Source organism: Ceratotherium simum, chromosome 25 (assembly GCF_057802395.1).
Source record: "Ceratotherium simum simum isolate JZ-2026a chromosome 25, ASM5780239v1, whole genome shotgun sequence".
Classification (NCBI taxonomy): Eukaryota; Metazoa; Chordata; class Mammalia; order Perissodactyla; family Rhinocerotidae; genus Ceratotherium; species Ceratotherium simum.
In genome coordinates, this window is record NC_141924.1 from 44,902,642 (window position 1) to 44,922,496 (window position 19,855).

The 19,855-nt window shown below is 38.1% G+C and overlaps 1 protein-coding gene across 1 annotated transcript; it reads right to left on the reverse strand.

Annotated features, from left to right (window-relative positions):
* Positions 1–8,911: 8,911 nt before the first annotated feature.
* ATXN7L3B (ataxin 7 like 3B) lies at positions 8,912–12,768 on the reverse strand. The gene has a single exon (XM_014794237.2). It carries the CDS (start codon positions 12,248–12,250, stop codon positions 11,957–11,959), a length of 294 nt encoding a protein of 97 aa, XP_014649723.1. The 5' UTR covers positions 12,251–12,768; the 3' UTR covers positions 8,912–11,956.
* Between the last annotated feature and the right edge of the window lie 7,087 nt (positions 12,769–19,855).

Sequence of the window (19,855 nt, forward strand, 5' to 3'; positions counted from 1 at the left end):
ACTGTACATTTTTGACTGCATGTCAATGTAAATCATACCTTTTTTTCTAACTTCTGATTAGTTACACACTATTATCAAAATAGTGTATTACATGTAAACTTAACACTTTCTTTGAAGATTTAATCTCACAACCTCCATTATAATTTGGCCTTCAATCTCTTTTAGAAACATCTCTCAGTTCTTCTGTGAAGAATAAGTAGGGTAACCATATAATTCATTGTCCAAAACATAACACTTTGAAAGGACAAGGGGGCACTGAATAACAGTTGTAACCCAAGACTCTCCCAGGAAAAGCAGGATATGTGGTCACGCTAGTGATAGCCCTTTGGGCCTTGTTAAGGGGGGAGGTCTGACAAATATTTGCATACATCCACAAGATAAAGCAGCTTAATTAACTTTTTCCATCTGAACTTAATAAATGTGCCTAATATACCACTTTCTGGGCCTCTAGTGCCCCCTTAGCCCTATCTTATAGCTTTCCCATTAGTGAAAATTATACCTGTTATAGACCAGTTAGCATTACTGTCATAGGGAGATTTTAGACTATACTATAGATTATTCTTTCCTCTGTTAATAATGAACAACCTATAATTAATACTAAATAAACCAACTGGAGTCTTTATCCTTTTACATGTTCTCCACTAGTAGAAGTATTCTGATAGAGATGGTTTTATTAATCTATTGTTCTTGTGGCCAGCTGTCATTACCCAAAAGAAAAGCGTTATTACAGCTAATGTTGATGACAAGTTGATGATGAGAAAATCAAAGTCTTTTTAAATTTTATGAATAGTCATTAGATCTGTTGGGGGTAAATCACTGACAGTAAATATAATGCTCTTGAATCAAAATTTTAGCTGAAGGGAAGTGGAAAAATATTGATAATAGTAGACTGGGAAATAGTATCTGAGAGAAGTAAAAAATACTTTAATGGCTACACTACAAATGCAACTGAGCAGTTCATTATAGATATTAATTCTAAAGTGATAAGATGATAAGTTGAACTACTTCATAGTTTTAATCATTTCAGACTGCCATTTTTGTCCAAGCTGTAGAGCCCTTTTAAATGAATACTAAGGGCCGGCCCTGTGGCTTAGCGGTTAAGTGCGCGTGCTCCGCTGCTGGCGGCCCAGGTTCGGATCCCGGGCGCGCACAGACGCACTGCTTCTCCGGCCATGCTGAGGCTGCGTCCCACATACAGCAACTAGAAGGATGTGCAACTGTGACATACAACTATCTACTGGGGCTTTGGGGGAAAAAATAAATAAATAAAATTATAAAAAAAAAAAAATACTAAACTCCTAAACAAAAGGATGGACCCTTTACAACCAATCTAAAATGTGGGAACAAAAGACTAGTGCCATGTACTGGAACATATATTGCCTTGAAATGCTTAGGGGCAGAGGGATAATATATTTCTCATTCTCAGATTCCAGAGGTAAGGAATCTCAGGGTCACAATTTAAGGAATAAATAATTCTAAAATTTCAATCTTTGTAAAGGCATTACAATGTTCCTGACATCATATTTTTAAACTTTCACATTTTTAAATCAAACAGTTTATATATACAGGACCTCAGGCAAAAAGAACAAAAATGTCCAAGTTCCAAAACATCCTGGGGATGGTCTATTGAAGACTAAAAGAGAAGATGCATATAGAGTTATTTTCCGCTTTCTCTCTAGGGTAGTAGTTCTCAACAATTAGAATGCATAAAATTCACTGGCACATGTATTGAAAATGCAACTTCCCAGACCTCACTTTTGCATAAAATGAAATATGAGGTTCCTTTGGGACACACAGTTGGAGACATCTAGCATGTCCTTGGACATGTATATCTGAAACAGAGACGCAAGCATGGCTTAGAATGGTACATTTCTAACCAAGGAGGTGATGGAAGTCTAGAGCAAAGCTGTAGAGCCATTTACAAAACAGAAAATCACATACCGATGGGAAGGAACTCATAATCTAACTGTGTGAAATTCTCTGCATTTAGATGGTAAAACTAGTTTTGGGAATAAAATGACTTGGGTAGTTAAATTTCCCAAAATTCTAGCTCATGGAGTCATAGAATGTTACAGGTGGAATGGAACCAAGAAATCGTTTCATTCCAGCTTATTAATTTATCAGTGAAGAAACTTGCCTGATTGGGGTCACAGTTTGTTGTAGAGTCAAGACCGAGCTTACTGTTTTTTCCTATCTATTACACAAAGTCTAAATCAATTGTTGGATCATTGTTGAATCCAATACTAAGCAGAAACAACACAACCACTTTTAATTCAAAAGGAAAATTTAGCTGTAAGGGAAGTATTTAAGAGGCCAACACTAATCTATCTTCAAACTGTAAAAGTGGGTGGTCTGCAAGTAAGGCCTTGAACTGTAATAATTCATACAGCCGCAAGAGCAGATCAGCTAAACTTACTCTGGACTGGGGCTTGATTTAAAGTTATAACGTGTGTGCGCATGCGTAGGTGCATGCATGTGTGCGTATATTTGAAAACAAAGAGCTGGGGACCTAAAAGAGCACAGTGGGAGAAGTTTAGGAGATGAAAGCACATTAATAGCGGAGAGGTCACTGTGTATTTAAAATAGTACTGCCTTTTGCAGATGTAAGGTTAACCTTGCTGGTGTAAGGTGTTATTAAATTAATGAGAGTTTGTCTTCTTAGAGCTCTGTGGGATAGTATTCCTAATTAAGATGTATCTATTTATCTGATAAAATCCAAGTAAGGGGTTTATGCCCATAATAACGACTGCCATCTAATAGCATTTCCTTTCAATAGCATCCTGAAACCTCTGGATAACAAATGAAGGGATATATAGTTTTATACTAATAACTGAGATTTTTTCTATCTGCAAAAGGTACAAAATGATAATTTCCCCAGAGCTTTAAACTTTCCATTTGAACAGTCATCTCTCTCTAATATACCAGCTCCAACTGCTCTTCCCCATCTCCATCCCCCTCTAACCACCCACCCCCAATTCTCTCTTCATCTACTCTGACAAAGTGATCCTAGGTAACTCACTTAACTCTAGGTTCAGTTTAAACACTGCTTTCTCAGGAAAGCCTTACTTTACTCCTCCTATCTGTCATCAGCCATTACCCCAACTACCTTAAGAATTACATATTTAGTTTTCATAACTGTGACATGCTCTTGCTATTCTTGTTGTTAGTGCCATTCGGATGATTCTGACTCCTAGTGACCCTGTGTATAGCAAAGCAGAACCCTGCCCGGTCTTTTTGTACCATCTTCTCACCCTCTGGTGCTATTTCATAGGGTTTTCATGACCAATTTTTTTGGAAGTGGGTGGCCAGGTCCTTCTTCCTAGTCTGCCTTAGTCTGGAAGCTCCCCTGAAACCTGTCCACCATGGATGACCCTGCTGGTATTTCAAATACCGGTGGCATAGATTCCAGCATCACAGCAACACGTGACTGCCACAGCATGACAACCAACAGTCGGGTGGTGTGGTTCCCTCACCAGAAATGAACTCCAGCTGTGGTGATGAGAGCACTGATCTTAACCACTAGACCACCAGGGCTGGCTGCTATTGCTGTATCTATTAATACAAATAGAAAGTTGGTTCACAAAGAATAAGTTACCTTCCCAAATTAACTCTACTAATAACTGAGAGTGAGGATTAAGAGACAAATATCTGAGTACAATGTTTATGAACTTTTCTCTCTGTGTACTTGGTGTTCTTTCTCATTCACACAATTCCCTTTGAGATTTTTCATTAATGCAGACAGTACCTTCCTCCTCCCCTTGATTCCTGGTTAAATACTCCCTATTTCATTTAGCCTATATTCTTCTTTCTCTCCTTTTGCCACCAACTGCTTTCTTTCTTTTTCTTTTTCTGCTGTCAGTCTTACAAAGCTTTCCCAAATTGCTATCTGGGGAACTCATATCTTTTGTGTTTTAGGCTAAATTTCCTAAGTTATCTATAGAAGGTCAATGTGTGATTTCTCGACTGCTAATTTTTTGAATTTGGAATACATTTTTAGAAAAGATGCAGCATTCATGTCTTGGAAAATTTGTAAGAAAAGAAATGATAGCAATTCAGGCAGTGCCACCTTTGTGCAGTTGGACAGACTGAAATTGACCATGCAAGCTGAAATTGTGCAAAGCAATCTTAATAATAAATGGGAAAAATTAGGATCATCTGGTGACCTTCCAAAAATTCTCATCAAAACATTAAAAACTCTTTTATTGTCAATGAGTAAATGTATGGGGAAATGAAAAAATGGTAAAACTAGTATTTATTCTGTATACCGTAAATTTAAACATTAGCAACATTGAAAATAAGCGTGTTTTATTTGTATAACACTTATCAAGAGTAGTTTGAACAGTGCTTGCCTTATTCTCATATATAAATCATTATTCAGAGTGAGCATCTTTTCTAGCCTTGAATTGTCATAATCCTTTCTAAGGTTGGATCAGTTTATGACGGTAGTAGTTTTTTATCGTTGTGTAACTACTTATCAAAACCTAGCTGCTTAACACAGTCCTCACGTATCATCTCACAGTTCTCCAAGTGAGAAGTCAGGGCATGCTTGCCTGAGCTGTCTGCTTAGGGTCTCACAAGCCAAAGATGAAGTGTGTCTGCTGGGCTGGGCTCTCGTCTGGAGGCTTTGGGGAAGAATCAGCTTCCAAGCTCATTCAGGGTGTTTGCAGAATTCAATTTCTGTGGCTGTAGGTCTGAGGCACCCATTTCCTTGCTAGCTGTCAAGCAAGCTGTCAAGCACATGGACACGGAAGTCTAGTTCAAGGGTTTTGGTACACTTTTTATTACATATTCATATATCTCTAAACAATATATAGCATTGGTTTGTATATTCTTTTTTTTTTTTTTTTGTGAGGAAGATCCACCCTAAGCTAACATCCATGCCAATCCTCCTCTTTTTGCTGAGGAAGACCGGCCCTGAGCTAACATCTATTGCCAATCCTCCTCCTTTTTTTCTCCTCAAAGCCCCAGTAGATAGTTGTATGTCATAGTTGCACATCCTTCTAGTTGCTGTATGTGGGACACCGCCTCAGCATGGCTGGACAAGCAGTGCGTCGGTGTGTGCCCGGGATCCGAACCCGGGCCACCAGTAGCGGAGTGCATGCACTTAACCGCTAAAGCCACGGGGCCAGCCCCTGTTTTGTATATTCTTAAGCTCCAAAGAAAAGGAAGCAAATTATAAGAATATATGTTTTACTAAACACATATTTTATTTGTTTACCCCTGGTTATTTTCACTTCTGTATAGTGACTACATATTTTTTAATAGGTATTTATATTGCTTTCGATTTTTTCTTATTACAAATACTGCTAAAAGAGGTGAAAATACGCAGGTATTGGTTATGCTTATCAACTGACATAGATATTTCCAAATTGCTTTCCAAAATATTTTTATCAATTTACAGTCCACCAGCAATGTACAAGAGTTTTAATTGTTCCATATGTCAGAGTTGATAATATCACTATCATCACCCATTTTTATTTTAACCATACTGAGTGGTATAAATTGATATTTCGTTTGTTTTTAGTTTGCATTTCTCAGAACCTAAGTGAACTTTTCACATCTTTTTCCCATTTGAATTTCTTCTTCTGTAAATGAACTGTTCTTTTACTTTGTTCATTTGTCAATTGTATATTACTTTATTAATAATCTTTTATCAGTTATAAGAACTGCTTCACTTCTACTAGCATACCCTGGGGTTTTGCGGTGGTGGTTGTTTGTTTCTAGTATGACAAAGCACAGAAAGTTTGATTTTCATTATGGTTTAATATATCAATTTTTTTCTTTATGTTTGGTGTTTTTATTTACTTAAGAATTTTTCTTTTGCCTACAATTATAAACATATCCTTCTATATTTCTCTATAAATGTTTGATGTTTTACTTTTCCCAGTAAGCCTTAAATCCACATGGGAATCAATATTTATGTCTGAAGTACAGTTTTATTACTTGTTTATGGATAATCTATTCCAGAACAATATATTGGTTTATAATCTGCTGACTATAATACCAATTTAGTCATACATCAGGATGACATCAATGTGCATGTGTGTGTGTTTTCCCATCTAATTCTGAGCTCTCTATTCTATTCTGTTTGTTTCTGTAAACCGTACTATGTAACATACATTCTCCAGAAAGATCTTGTCTATTCTTGCACATTGCTTTTCATATAAATCTTAAAATTAGCTTGTCAAGCTTCACAAAAATGTCTATTTGGATTTTAATCAAGATTACTTCCAATTCATACATCTTAAGGGATGGTATTGAGCTTCCTATCCATGAACATCCTATCACTTTCCATTTATGATTTTTTTTCAATATACCAGAAGAAAATTTTGTCATTTTCTCCACAAAATCTTACCCTGCTCGTTATATTAATTCATAGGACCATTATAATTTTTGTTGCATTACATTATAAACATTTAAAAAAATTTATTATTTTGATTTTGAATATTGACCTAATATCCAGCAACTTTACTGAATTCTATCATTATTTCCAGTGGTATGTTCACAGATTCCATAAAATTATCGATTTATATATCATCTGAGAATGAGCATTTTGTTTCGTCCATTCTTGCTTTTAAAAGGAATGCTTCCAAGTACTCATCATTAAGCATAGCATTTGTCATAGATTTTTGATACATACTTTATTAGTGTATGGAGGTTCTTTAGCCCTTGTTCCTATATGGTTAACAGGTGTTTTTAAACCAATAACTGGTATTAAATTTTATCAAACTATTTTTCTGTTATCTATGGAAATTTTCACCTTTTTTCTCTAATGGTGATGCAATGATTCTGAGTCAAAATCTTACTTTCGTGGGATTAACCTGACTTGTTGATAATGTTTATTTTTGATATTTTAAAGGAGTTCGTTTGCTCACATCTTCATTTTTTTCATCTATCTTCATAATACTCAGCCTATACTGATTTTTGGTTTTTGCTATAATGTCTATAAAATTCTAAGTGTCTAGTGTTTTTGTGTGTATTGGAGATGGGATGAGGTTTTATGTTCTAGACGTATTCATTTATTAAAAAAGTAAACATTCCTTAAGTCACTCTTGATGAGTTATAAATATATTTTTCATCTTTTTAATATTTTCAAAACTCATTTCCTTAAAATTTTCATTAGTATCACAATCTTTTCATTCTACTTTAACCGGTTTGTCTCTTTTAAAATTAGTCAAATTAGTCCTTTCACTTATTAAAAATTCTGCTGCTTCAACAAGATCTCTGGCCTAGCACCAGCATTCTACTTTTGCTTCTATTGCTTCTGTATTTTTGTTTTTGAACTGTGGGCAAGTCACTGCTGTTGGACTTATTTTCTCATCTCTAAAATGAATGTAGTATTATCTTTTTAGCCCACATATTTCCAATGAGGCTCAAGTAATACATGATTGAAAATGTTTTCAAAATGAAAAAAACAAAACACCACCCAAGGATATACAGGTTTATCTGCAATATCTTTTTCAATAAGTGCATCGCTTGTAACAAATGTTTTCCTCCAAAGCATCATGCGCATCTTTTGGAACATGAAATCAAAGAGCTTGTGCCCTGCACAGCCGAGTACAACTTCCAAAGTTCTGATGCTAAAAGTTACCTCTAGGTGATCTGAGAACTGCAATTCACTAATCACGATAATTATTTTAAAGACTAATGTGAAAAGCTGTTTAATGAAGTATAATAAATGTACTTTTAGCATATTAATATATTCTCATTTCATAAAACATCTTTTTAAAAAATTATAGAAATACTTTAAAGTACCTCAGATAGGTCCTAACGGAAGGCAATGTTACTAAATTATTAGTGGGCAAAGAAAGGTCTTTCTGAATCCTTAACTACTTGAGCCTACTGCATTTTCTATACTTGTCAACATCAAATAACCCTTTATTTGTTCCTGACCTCATGCTATATGCTCTAGTTAAAATGCAGTATCTAGGGAGTTAAACATAGGGAGTTGAAAGGTATGCATTTTTTTCTTTTATATTTAAAAACATAAATATAGGTTACAAAACATGAAGAGGAATAATCTTAAAAAGTCCTGCCTAACATCAAGTGGATTTAGTAAGGCACCAAGGTCTTGCAAATACCTCATTTCAGAAAACTAACTAGGTTAGCACTAAATGTATTAATTCAAACGTAAACATACAAAAATAGGATCAAAAAGTATTTGCTGCAGCTGCATTTGAATGTTAGGTGATTCAATACCATGTTACATATATAAGGTTCCCTGAAGTAACCTACTGAAATAGTTTTTTCTCTGACCCCATTTCTATAATTTTTATTCATCTAAATATTATTTCTAATTTGGATTTTCTTTAATGAACTAGAACATTTAGCAAACAACTGATTTTATCAGTACTAAGGAGCAATATGTACAATTTCTAGGGTAAGTGTTCTAACTCTGGATTAGGAATTGGAAGAAATGAAAAATCTTAGAATTACTATAAAAACAAAACGAAAGATCTAAAGAGTTGAGGTAAAATAACAAGTATTGGGAAAAAATCACCTTTAGAAAGGGCAATTCATTTTCTGCTATGAATCCTTTGCCTTGTGAGAGCAAGGATATCGGCTTGAAATGGTGGTAAAACATATACATCAAGATACCTTGAGTTCCATTCAAACTGAACTATCTGTCACATTGAATTTTCAGTAACAGGCTTGGATTATATATATTTTACCACCTTCTTACCTCATATGGAAAAGGGAAGATTGTATATAGTTTCTTTCTTTTACTGATGTTGCAGAAAGCTAAATTTGCAGGACTAGATGGAGAAACAAAGTTGGGCAGAGTTTTTCTATCTAAAACTTCCATTCAGGAGAAAGGGACTAAGGTTGAACAGCAATTCAACACTTATTTTACTACGTCAATACCTGAAAAACATGTACTATTTTAAAAGATGAACACACTGAGTCCAAATAAAGTCATTTTTTAAAACTTTATTATTACTGTTTACCAATGGGGAGATGCAGTTTATTTACACCAGCAGCCATAGGGGCAAGGGGAATACACAGTTAGTTAGCAATCTGTATAGGATGGACTACTTATGCAAAAATAAGAATCTCCAAAACAAAAGACAGTGGTGCGCTTCACTACACATCCCCAATGATCCCAGCATGCGACAATGCCAGGCAATGGGCCCAGGCATGCGGTGGTGGAAACTAATGCACGGAAGAAAAAGCCACAAACCACAGAAATTTGTAAAGAACCCCTTTACCCCCATACACACACACACACACACACTCAAATACATAATAGAATTACAGGGTGATCAATACACTTAATTGAGGAGGGAAGGATAGGAATTCTGCTGTTAGAGGGAAGACAGGCAGGGAAAGGGAGAGTTCCTAACCACTGTCAACTATACGGTAGGGAGCATTCTCTCCCCAGAAAAGGAAGGAGTTTGTCCCCTCAGGGCACCTGCTGGACTTAGGCCACCTCATACCCATCCAGGGAAGGAGGCTATTGCCCTAATAGTGGGAGGCAAAAAAACAAAAACCAAGAGGGAGGTAACATGAACCAACCATTACTCAAAACTACTCCCCACTTCCTCCTCCTCTAACCAGAAGCAAAGGCCAGAAACAGTAATGTCACAATCTGAGCTCCCTCTCTGAAGGAAGAGTGGACCATGGCCTTATCTTCAGCCTGTTTCTCAGACAGTATTTGGAAGTAGGCCAGTCTCACTTAGAACCTCCTCTCTCTCTGTATCCCCTTAGAATGAGATGTCTATAAAAAGTCAAGGGCAGATAACCCAAAATTATTTTAGCTTTTGCCAAAATTTTTTTTTAAAGTTATCACAATTCTTGAAGACCAATCTGTAACTAGGCCCCGACCCTGAGAAGGCCAACTCTGGGGGAGAATGAGATAAGACAGTCTTGAGGCCCTATTACTAGGTTTCCTTAACCCTCTAGAGTATGTAACCCAAATCAGTCCATACAGTCCAAACAGTTCCTTCTGGGATAAGGAAGGATACATGCACAGCAAGGGTTAGAGAAAATGGATCAGGACCAACTCCATCCCTGTGTCAGTCAGCCTTTACTGCTCTTCTGCTTAAGTCCTAGAAGGCAGTATCCAAGTGGAGGTGGGAAGATACAACTCCTCATGAAGTAAGACACAGTAGGAAGGCAAACTAGCTAGGCAGCCCTATAGGAGAAATGCTGAGGCATGACACTGCCTTTCATATACAAAAACTTATGTTCCCTTCTCATCCTAATCCCAACAGAGGGAGCCATAAGAAAGATTGAGTCTCCCACAACCAAAAAGACAAAAACATAAGAAACTTAAAGGAAGCCAAGGAAAGGGAACTTGGGTAGGCTTCAGAAGCAGGAGCATCAAGAGAGATGCAATGAAACAGGTCAATGCAAAAGCAGGGTGGCAGCCAGCACCTGGGGTCATGAGCTGCACCAGTGGAGCAGGGGACAGAAGGAACATGGGGCCAAGCCAGAGAGATGAGGCTGGGCCCCTTACTGGGGCACAGAATGAGGTAAGAAAACATTTCAAATAAAGCAGCACCGTTCTGCTCACCTTGGGGCTCCCATCCCTCCACACTTCATAAACCCTCCATCAGGGAGTAAAGTGGAGGGTAATTTTGATATGCGGCTCACACTTCCCATCCTCCCCTATCCCATTCCCTGACACCAGGGATTTCTGGATGCCCTTTCCTGACTTCCAACAACAAAAGGACAGCTTTTGTTGTCAAGAAGGTCCAAAAGGGATCGAGTGGAGAGGGCTGCCCCTTGTGAGGGGCATAGAAGGTGGTGACAGTCTAGATGATCACCACAGCAGAGCTTTGTGACTGCCAAACCCAAGGAACAGGGACATTCAATAGGACACTGCAGTCGGATGAGATGACCCAGTCCCGCTCCTTGGCTCCTAGCACTAACCCATTCACGTCATTGAGGACAGTGGCAAGAGGTCCTCTGGGCTTAGCTTTCAAACCACCACCTCCTGCACAGCCATGATGCTCTTCTGTAGTTCAGTCCTGCCCCTGGGAGACAGGTAGGAACGTGGCATAACGACCAAGTCAGACTCACGAACTGGCTAGGTAACTAGTAACTCACAATAGGAAAATCACTGCCCCACCAAACTGTTGTCCACAGCAGAACATATCCAGATATGCATCTTGCAGTTTGAGAGATCGTGCATAGTTGCAGAGGCCCCTGCTACCTCCCCAAGAGATCATAACTAAATCCTCAGCCTGCCTGGATAACCAAGTGGTCCATTTGCCAAGCCTATGCCACTGGGTGGGGTGCAAGAAAGAGGGCTGTGTTCAGCAGAAGGCTAGACTTTGTCCTCAAGTCCGCTGAAGTCACTGTAAATGCTGGACCTTTGGGAAACTGGTGGCTCTGACCTTTTCCTCTTCTTGGACCCAAGACCACAGACCTTCCCCTATCAGATTTAGCTGGGAATTCTTTCTTTGGGTTTTCCCAAATTGTAATTGTTAATATCCAGACCTCATTCCTGACTTTCATTTGTCTTGGAGAAGCTCAAGTCAGAGGCTCAGAGATCAGAGGAGCAGTCCCACTGAGGCCCAATGATCAAGGCCTGACCATCAGTTCTGTCCAAACTGTCAGTTATGCAGGAAGCCCTTGACATCGGGCAGACAGAAAGGCTGAGGAAACAAAGCATCTTATGTGCTGGGCACACAGCTGCTCACCCGTGCACTGTGGACAGTGCAGGGATCTTGCGCACCTCCTGGTGTGTTTAGAGACCAACCTGTGTTGCATGGTGCCCAGGATGCACAGCTCCTCCTGCCTGGGGTTTCAAAGCTGACCCAGGGAACACGCATATAAAAGGATCCGAATTCCTAAATTCTCCACTTTAGGTTTCTAATGGCTAGGATCTTCAATGGGAATTGGGACTTTCCTCTGATTTTTTTTCTCTACCTAGCTACCTAACTTCTTCAATCCACAGGACCAGTCTGTGTCACTGTCCTGGTCACCCTCAGCCTCGCTCACGCTGCAGCTACTGGAATTCCGGGGGTGAGCGCTGCAGCTGCTGCTCGGGCCCGCTCCCGGACTCCCCGGGGAGGGAGCAGAGCGGGAGGCGGCACGCTCCTTTCTCCTCCACCGGCTGGATGCCAAAATCCTTCACGCTCCCGGTCTCCGCGAACTCCAGGTAGAAGTAGCCACACTTGACCGCCCGGTGCACCTCAAAGCAGAAGCCCAGGCAGGAATCCTCTATCAGGTCTACGTATATCTCCTGCGCGATGGCCTCCAGCTTGTTGGTGTCCAGGTTGGCCAGCGAGATCTCCTCCATCTTAGCCCGTCAGCTGCCGCGGGGAGGCTCGGCGGGGAGGCCCGGCTGTGGGAGGCTCGGCGGGGAGGCCCGGCCGCGGGGGCCCGGCGGGGAGGCTCGGCGGGGAGGCCCGGCTGGGGGAGGCTCGGCGGGGAGGCCCGGCTGGGGGAGGCCCGGCCACGGGGGCCCGGCGAGGAGGCTCGGCGGGGAGGCCCGGCTGGGGGAGGCCCGGCGGGGACGCCCGGCAGGGAGTCGGCCGCGGGCGCTCGCAGTACTCACGGCGGCACGGCGGGCTCCGCGGGCCGCGCTAGGCCTCAGGCCTCAGGGCCGCACGTCGGGTGGGGCGGGGCGAACGCGGCGGCGGAGGCGGGAAAGCAGCAGCCAGCAGCCCCGGCACCGGACCCCCGAGCCCTTCCGCGGCTTCCGGCGTCTCCCGGGATTTGGCCTCTGTGCTCGGGCCGCCCTGGACTCACCGCCAACGGCCGCAGCCTCACCCCACAGACAGGCCGCTTCCGCTCCCGTGCGGCTGAGCCCCGCCTCTCCGCTTCCGCTCCCTGCCCGCATGCGCACTGGCCCGCGCAAACTCCCGGGCAGCCCCTGACGCGCAGCTGCTTGGGAAGCGTCGGAGTCTATGAAACGGTGGGAAGAGCTACAATGTATCTGACTTGCATTATCTCTAATTGTAAAAAGATTGCAGGGATGGTATTTTATTTGTAGAGGTAAACGTTCTCTAATAAATTCAGCACCCATGCCTAATTGATTCCCGCATGGAAAAGGAAAAAATAATTATGTGTACTTTTGTGATATGATCCGAAATATAGCTTTAGGAACAGTTCTGCGGATGTTTGAAAATTTGACTTATCGTATAATTGACTTGTAATCATTTATAGTACTGCCGCAGTTGTCGTTTAAATCCACTAGATGGTGCAAGGAAACAAATTACAGTATAGTTTATCTTTTAGTCTTTTTTTGAATGAAAAACTAGGTACTAAAGGCATAATTCATATATATTGATCTCATGAACCTAAGGCGTTTATCTCATTTATAAGACCATTAAGTCGGTGTGACTATAAATCGATCATCATATACATCTCTGAAATAATTCAAAGAGAAAGTTATGTGTATATTCTCTGTTGAAGGGGGAGGAATCCTGAAATATGTTAAATATACTGGGAGAAAAAGAAAGCTTTTTCTAAAACTGTGCAACATGAATTGTGAGAACTAAAGCCATTCTACCAGGATTTGAATCCTAGATCCAGCATTTAACAGTTGTGTTTCCTCGTGGGAATAAAGCTGGTCCCTATTTCATGGTTCAAATTAAATGATATATTTTTTATAAGTCGTCTTATGATAGGGCCTTACATGTAAGTAAGCATTCAGTAACTGTCAGCTATTTTAATCATATTAGTTCTGGACTTGAATATATTATAAGAAAATCAGTTTAGTATTTCCTTTAGTTTTTTGCTAGTCTTTTAGTCCCCACCACCACCACTGTGAAATAGAGCAGCCTCTTGTATCTTTGTAATTTATCAAAATATAGCTATAGCCAAAGGAAGAAAATTTTAAAAAGATACGTATTTGTATCTGTATCTTTCCAGAATAAAGGAAATTAGGGACATGTATCTTTCCGGGCAGATACAAATAAGAACTTTCTGATGTATATGATCATTGGAACACTCTTAAATAGTTTTAGAATTTATTCTTAATATCTCGCTCTATATTTTTATGAGTAAAGGGTTAAGGACTAGTTAACCTTATTTGGTTTATGAGTAATTAGCCAGTACTTGTACCCATCCAAATTTTCTGATTGTGTATTTTACCATCGTAAAATCCACAAATTGGCAGATACAGAGGATTTTGAAAGCCTAGGCTATTTAAGACTCATACACGATAGGAATTTTTTTATCTAGGCAGAATTTTTTTTCCATTGCAGCCTTCCTATAATTTGTATGTTCTCCATCTGAAAATTGGCACCATATTTTGATATAAGTTGGAATCTGCATATAGTGATATGCTAAGCCATAAAATATGATTAAGTGCGCAAGTTCTTGGGTCAGACTATCTCCTACCAGTTATTATCTGAGTGAATTTGCTCTATCTACTTGTGTAAATCTCAATTTTCTTATCATACAATGTCAATAACAGTTCCCATCACATAAGTTTGTTGTGCTATTTAAACACGGCAATGTATAAAAAAGTCTTTACAAAGTATCTGACAAATGGTATACAATACAATATTGTGAAATGTCTGGTTAGGTAAGAAAATACAGATGTAAGCATATTTGTTTCCACTCACTGCTTCTCTCCCATGCCTTCTCTAAATTTAATTAAAGCAATGCTTCTCAGATTTCAATGTGCTTGTGAATCACTCAGAGATCCTTATAAAATGTAGATTATGATTCAGTAGGAATAGGAGCTGGGTTTCCGCATATCTAACATACTTTTATGCTGCTGGTTCACGGATCACACTTTAAGTAGCAAGGAATTAAAAGGGCTTGATAGTGGACAACTGTTCTTCATAGTGATTGGCTCCCATGTAATGTGTTCTGGCCAAATTATCATGAAAATCTTTGCATACTTGATTTTGACAGAAGAGAACAAGAGATTGTTTTCCTGCCCCTTAAATCCTCCTTATATTATGAGAGTTGGACCTCATATCCTCAATTTATTTAATGAAGAGCAGCCTTCAATAAAATTTACTTCAAAATATATACAAGCAGACCATCATATTCATTGAAATTCAAATAATCAGGACCATGATTAGGTTTAGATTTCCTGTCAGTATTTTATCCTATTGACTCTTAGAAAAGGATCATGATGTCAGAAATTTGCACTGATGCCCATTGTCCCCTTTTCACCTATCTTCTACTTGTATCATTTAATAGACTGCCTTCTTATTGAAATATATTGAAACTATTTATGTTAAATCAATGATATGCCACAAAAAGAAGTTAGAAAGAACTCCTTAGTTCTGTTGCCATTGGTAGAGTTAAAGATATTTAAGCCTTTGGTATAAAAATAAAATTAAAAAAATAGAAACTGCATTACCTAAATCATTTTCTCAATACAAGCAAATAACAGGGATTACTTATTCATAAGTAAGTGATCCTCAAAGTATATACACATCACATAGGCTTAAAATATTTAGTGCACAAGTTAAGGTAAGTAAAAAGGAATATATTGTGAAATTTTAATTGTCTGTCTTTATTCTCTTCCCATTCAATAATTGTAATATATGCACTGGGAGAATCAGCTCTTTCAAAGAAGAACGTGTTTTAAATTGTTATTTAACTGTTTTTATTAAAGACTGAAATTCCATAAAAGATATTTTTAAGAGTCACACATTTTTTTGTGTTCACACAAAATAGAAGAGTGAGGTAGTAGAGAGCATCAGGCAGAGACCTGGGATCCAGAAGACCTGAGTTGCTGTTCTGTTTCTGCCACTAACTTATCAGGTGACCTTGGTCAAGTGGGTGAATTCACATTTGTGAAAAAACAGACAACTAGGCTCATGTTTTCTGAATGGTTCTTTTAAAACCAAATTTCTATGAATTGAGGAATCTGAGGAAATAAGTTTCACCAAGTTAAGGGTCAAGTAAATTGTTTGTATCGGCCACAAAGTTCAAATGTTGGATCCTAAACTGGACCCCTGAGGGTTTTCCTGCCACAAACTAATCTGCTCTACTTTCCAGGGCATCTTGACGCTCCTCCACATTTTAGGGTTAAAGGCCTTATTCATATACTGAACACCAGCTGAGGGTTGTAATTATCTTGCCCAACATCTGAAGATGTTGCTTGCAGATAGTCATTTTAAGTGGAAAATTTTAATTTATCTGGTGATTTTGACTCCTGTAAAATCCACTTTCACTTATAAAATATTCGTTAAAACTTTACTTGTTTTTCTTTACTTACCCAGGTATTTTAAGATAAATGAATAGTAAATCAGAGAGGGAGGGAACATTTGGCAATATTCTCTTCTCCTATAAACAGTACTTTCATTGGACCATGTCAGAAATAAGTTATGTAGTATTATGCCTTTTTGTCAATAATTTGCTAAAAGAAATATGTGTGTGTCATAACAACAGTAAACACTCACATGTCCTCCCAGGCATGGCCAGCTTGAAGTTTCAAATTCATCCTCTGCTGATATCCATTTTTCAGAATTTGCATTTAAAAACTGATTATCATGCGTTGCATGAGACTCTGAGATTCGATGGTTTGATATTAAATAAGGGTGTCATGCTAAAATTACGATGTCTAAAATAAATTTATGATTTTAATCTGCCCTGCTAAACTGTGAAATTAAGATGACTTAGTGAATTTTGGCATTTATGGCAACTCTTGCTTATGATCTACTAAAAAGAAAGACACTGTAATCCTGAGCTAACTATAGTTTGTAAGTAGTGTAGTATCCTAATCTAAAATAACAATTTTAGTACTTAGCATAATATAGTCCTTTTTTTAAAAGCTTATCTTTTGCTGTATCAATTGTTCAGAACCGCTTTGACCTATGGAAGGGCTTCAGAGGATCCACATATTTGTATGTACAGGCATATGTGTTTAAAAATATTTTTTAAAGTGTTTATGACACTGCCCTTGAAGGTTATAAGATATTTCTTAAATAAAAATAGAATAGTTCTTGTTGGCCCCTCTGTATGTGAGAGAGTCTACATGGTAGTGCAGGGAAGGATATCTCTGCACTATGTGGATATAAGGATGGGCCCAGAAAATGTAAATTGGAACACTGAAAATAATTTATGATTAGGCAATATGAATGTGGCAACAATTAACAGAGACTTTTGAAGACACATTTTAAAGGAATTTCAAACATATGAGAATTACTAGAATATTACAAATAACTTCTACGTACCTACCCTCCACCGCAGTTTACTCATTAACATTTTGCTACTTTTACTTTATTTCTCCCCCTCTAGTTTCCTTGTCATAAACTAATCTGAACTATTGTTTTTCCTAATCTGTTTGACAGTAAATTGCAGACTTCATGCCCTATTACCCCTAAATATTTCAGTGTGTGTGTGCCTAAAGGACCAGGTATTCTCTTACATCACCACAATACAATTGTTGAGTTTAGGATTTTGACTAGTTTAGGAATTGGCTAATACTATTGTCTAATGTACAGTTCATATTAAAACATTACCAATTGTCCTAATAGTGTTGTTTATAGCATTTTTTTTTTCCTGGATCCAGCCAGGATCACATGTTGCATTTACTTGTCATGTCTATTTAGTCTCCTTTAATCCACAACAGCTTCATAGCAGAAAGTTTTGAAAATAAAACAAGGATGTACACAAGTTCAAAGACATTCAATTTTAATCTAATATGGGCAGAATAATAAATATTTTTAACGACATGCAGTTTCCCTAATTAAAGCCTTAATTATGGTAAAAATTTATCTTGACAGATCAAGACACTGGAGCAAGATTGCTTAAAAATGAAGATGATTCTGAAGAAAGCTTATCTACCAGAGTAAATTTACAATGCTGACAAGCAGGTTTCTTTTAGACATAGATGCCTTTCTGGAACTTGTATCGCATCAGTTTTTAATATATTTAATGACAGTAACATTGATTTCTTTTCATCTCCTGCTAACCCTGTACTTTAGGATATCTTGATCTTGCTGACTCTAGTTTTACCAAGCGCAATACTTTTCAGAAATATAAACCTTAAGGTTGATGAGGAGTTTCTATCATGACGTAAACTATTGCATGGGCCTGCCCTGGTTAGTAAAACATGCCTTTTGGTTGCTAGTCCATGTCAGAATAAACCAATGGCAAGGGGTGTCTGCAGACAGACTCACTCAGAAAAGGTCATGGCCTTTTTTCACTTAACCAGTCTGATAGAAAAAGGAGGAAAAGAAGATAATATCTTCACTTCTGATAAGAAAACTAGGGCCAAAGATGTTAAATGCGGAGTTAGTACTGGACAGACTGGACATCTTTTTGTTACACAATGGTGTCTCCCATATTTACTTTTTTAATTGCAAAATCATCCGTAATGACTACTTCCTAGAGTGCATTTCATAAAAACACTTTAGAATCAGCATTAATATGTACTACATGAAAATCTTACTGCCAGTGTAGCATTTTATGCTAGAGCTTCAAAAGGAGCATTTTTCAGATTAACAAACCATGCATTCCACAAAAAGATCATAAACTTAACTTAGAAATGTGTTTTGAGAGAGTTTTAAAAATCAAATCTTTACACAAAAGTTCTTACTGCCTAAAAGTAGTATCATTTTTAGAATTTTTCCTCCAAATTGGTTTTAAATTTTTTGGTGCAAAATTAAGTTTCTTGCTATCTGTCTTTTTTTCTTTCTTTTTCCATACTTCTTTGCTTTCAAGTTATAAAGAAGTTTTCGTGTAATTAATTGAACATGCTTTTTTTTCTAATTTGACTAATGTCCATTAGGTTTGTTTTTGTGTGTCTTCTCCCATCAAGAGCTGTCTCATATTTTCTTAAGTCAAGCTGTTAAACTGGTGGGTGGGATGCTTTTACTTCCTGTGTTCCACAGACAAGCATCTGGCAATTGCCACCAAGTGAGAGATTAATTTTCTTGCAAAAATCTTGGTAAATGTAAAACTGAAAGCAAATTGAGGTACTGACGTAGAGTATCTCAGAATCTCTCACAGATTAATTATAGATTTTTTAAGTTAAAGTAACTCTGGTTTCTGTTTTTGGACTTCACCTCATATGGTGTTACCTCTCCTTTCCTTCATCTGTCTGAAACTGCTCTTTGCTTTTCAATTTCCAAAGGAATTCCAGAACCTTGATTTGTCCTTATTCTCAGAGATCATTAGTTGCCTTCTGGTCTCACTTTTTTTTTTTTATATTTCCTAAAACTCCATTCCTAGTTTTCTTACCCTAACTTTGCCAATCTTCACTCTTTATGAACATCATTATTTACTTTTGCCACTCATTTTCTTAGCCATCCCCCTGCTATTAAAAATTTATTTCAGTCAACTGTGAGTAAATCCCTACCATAAGCGTCAAACATTTTTCTCCTACTTCCTGATTTGTGTGGTTCACACTTGCTTCAGGCGCCTAGGCCTTGTAGTCTATGGAAAAATACACGTAAATGGTGTACCCTTATTGGCATTTAGCACACTGCCATGTACACAGGAGATCTTTAATACTTGATATACTATCAGGATCTACTACACCAAGTTTCAGAATTGAGTTTCATTTTTGAGTATTACCAACTATTAGTAAAATTAATATTTAAATCTTATGTTTTTTCTTAGGACTCCCCAAAGAACAAAGTAAAAATTTAATTATTTTAGAATAGAATAAGCTTTATTCTATCTATGGGTCCATTGGACATATCTCTAAGTCTAAGCTACATTATAGGATCTTGGTTATCTTATTTTTTTCTGTATCTTGGCACATTTTGCTATTTCATCATTATAGGAACGTTTCATCAATAATTATGAATTATTCCTAGTTGTATTTTAAAAGACAAAAATAATAAGAAAACAGAAGAATGATAGAATCGCCTACATTAATGAGGTATCTGGACCTCAGGCCAAACCTGGGTCACTGCCTGTTTTTGTAGTTCAAGTTGTATTGGAACACAGTCACATTTAGTTACATATTGTCTAGGGCTGC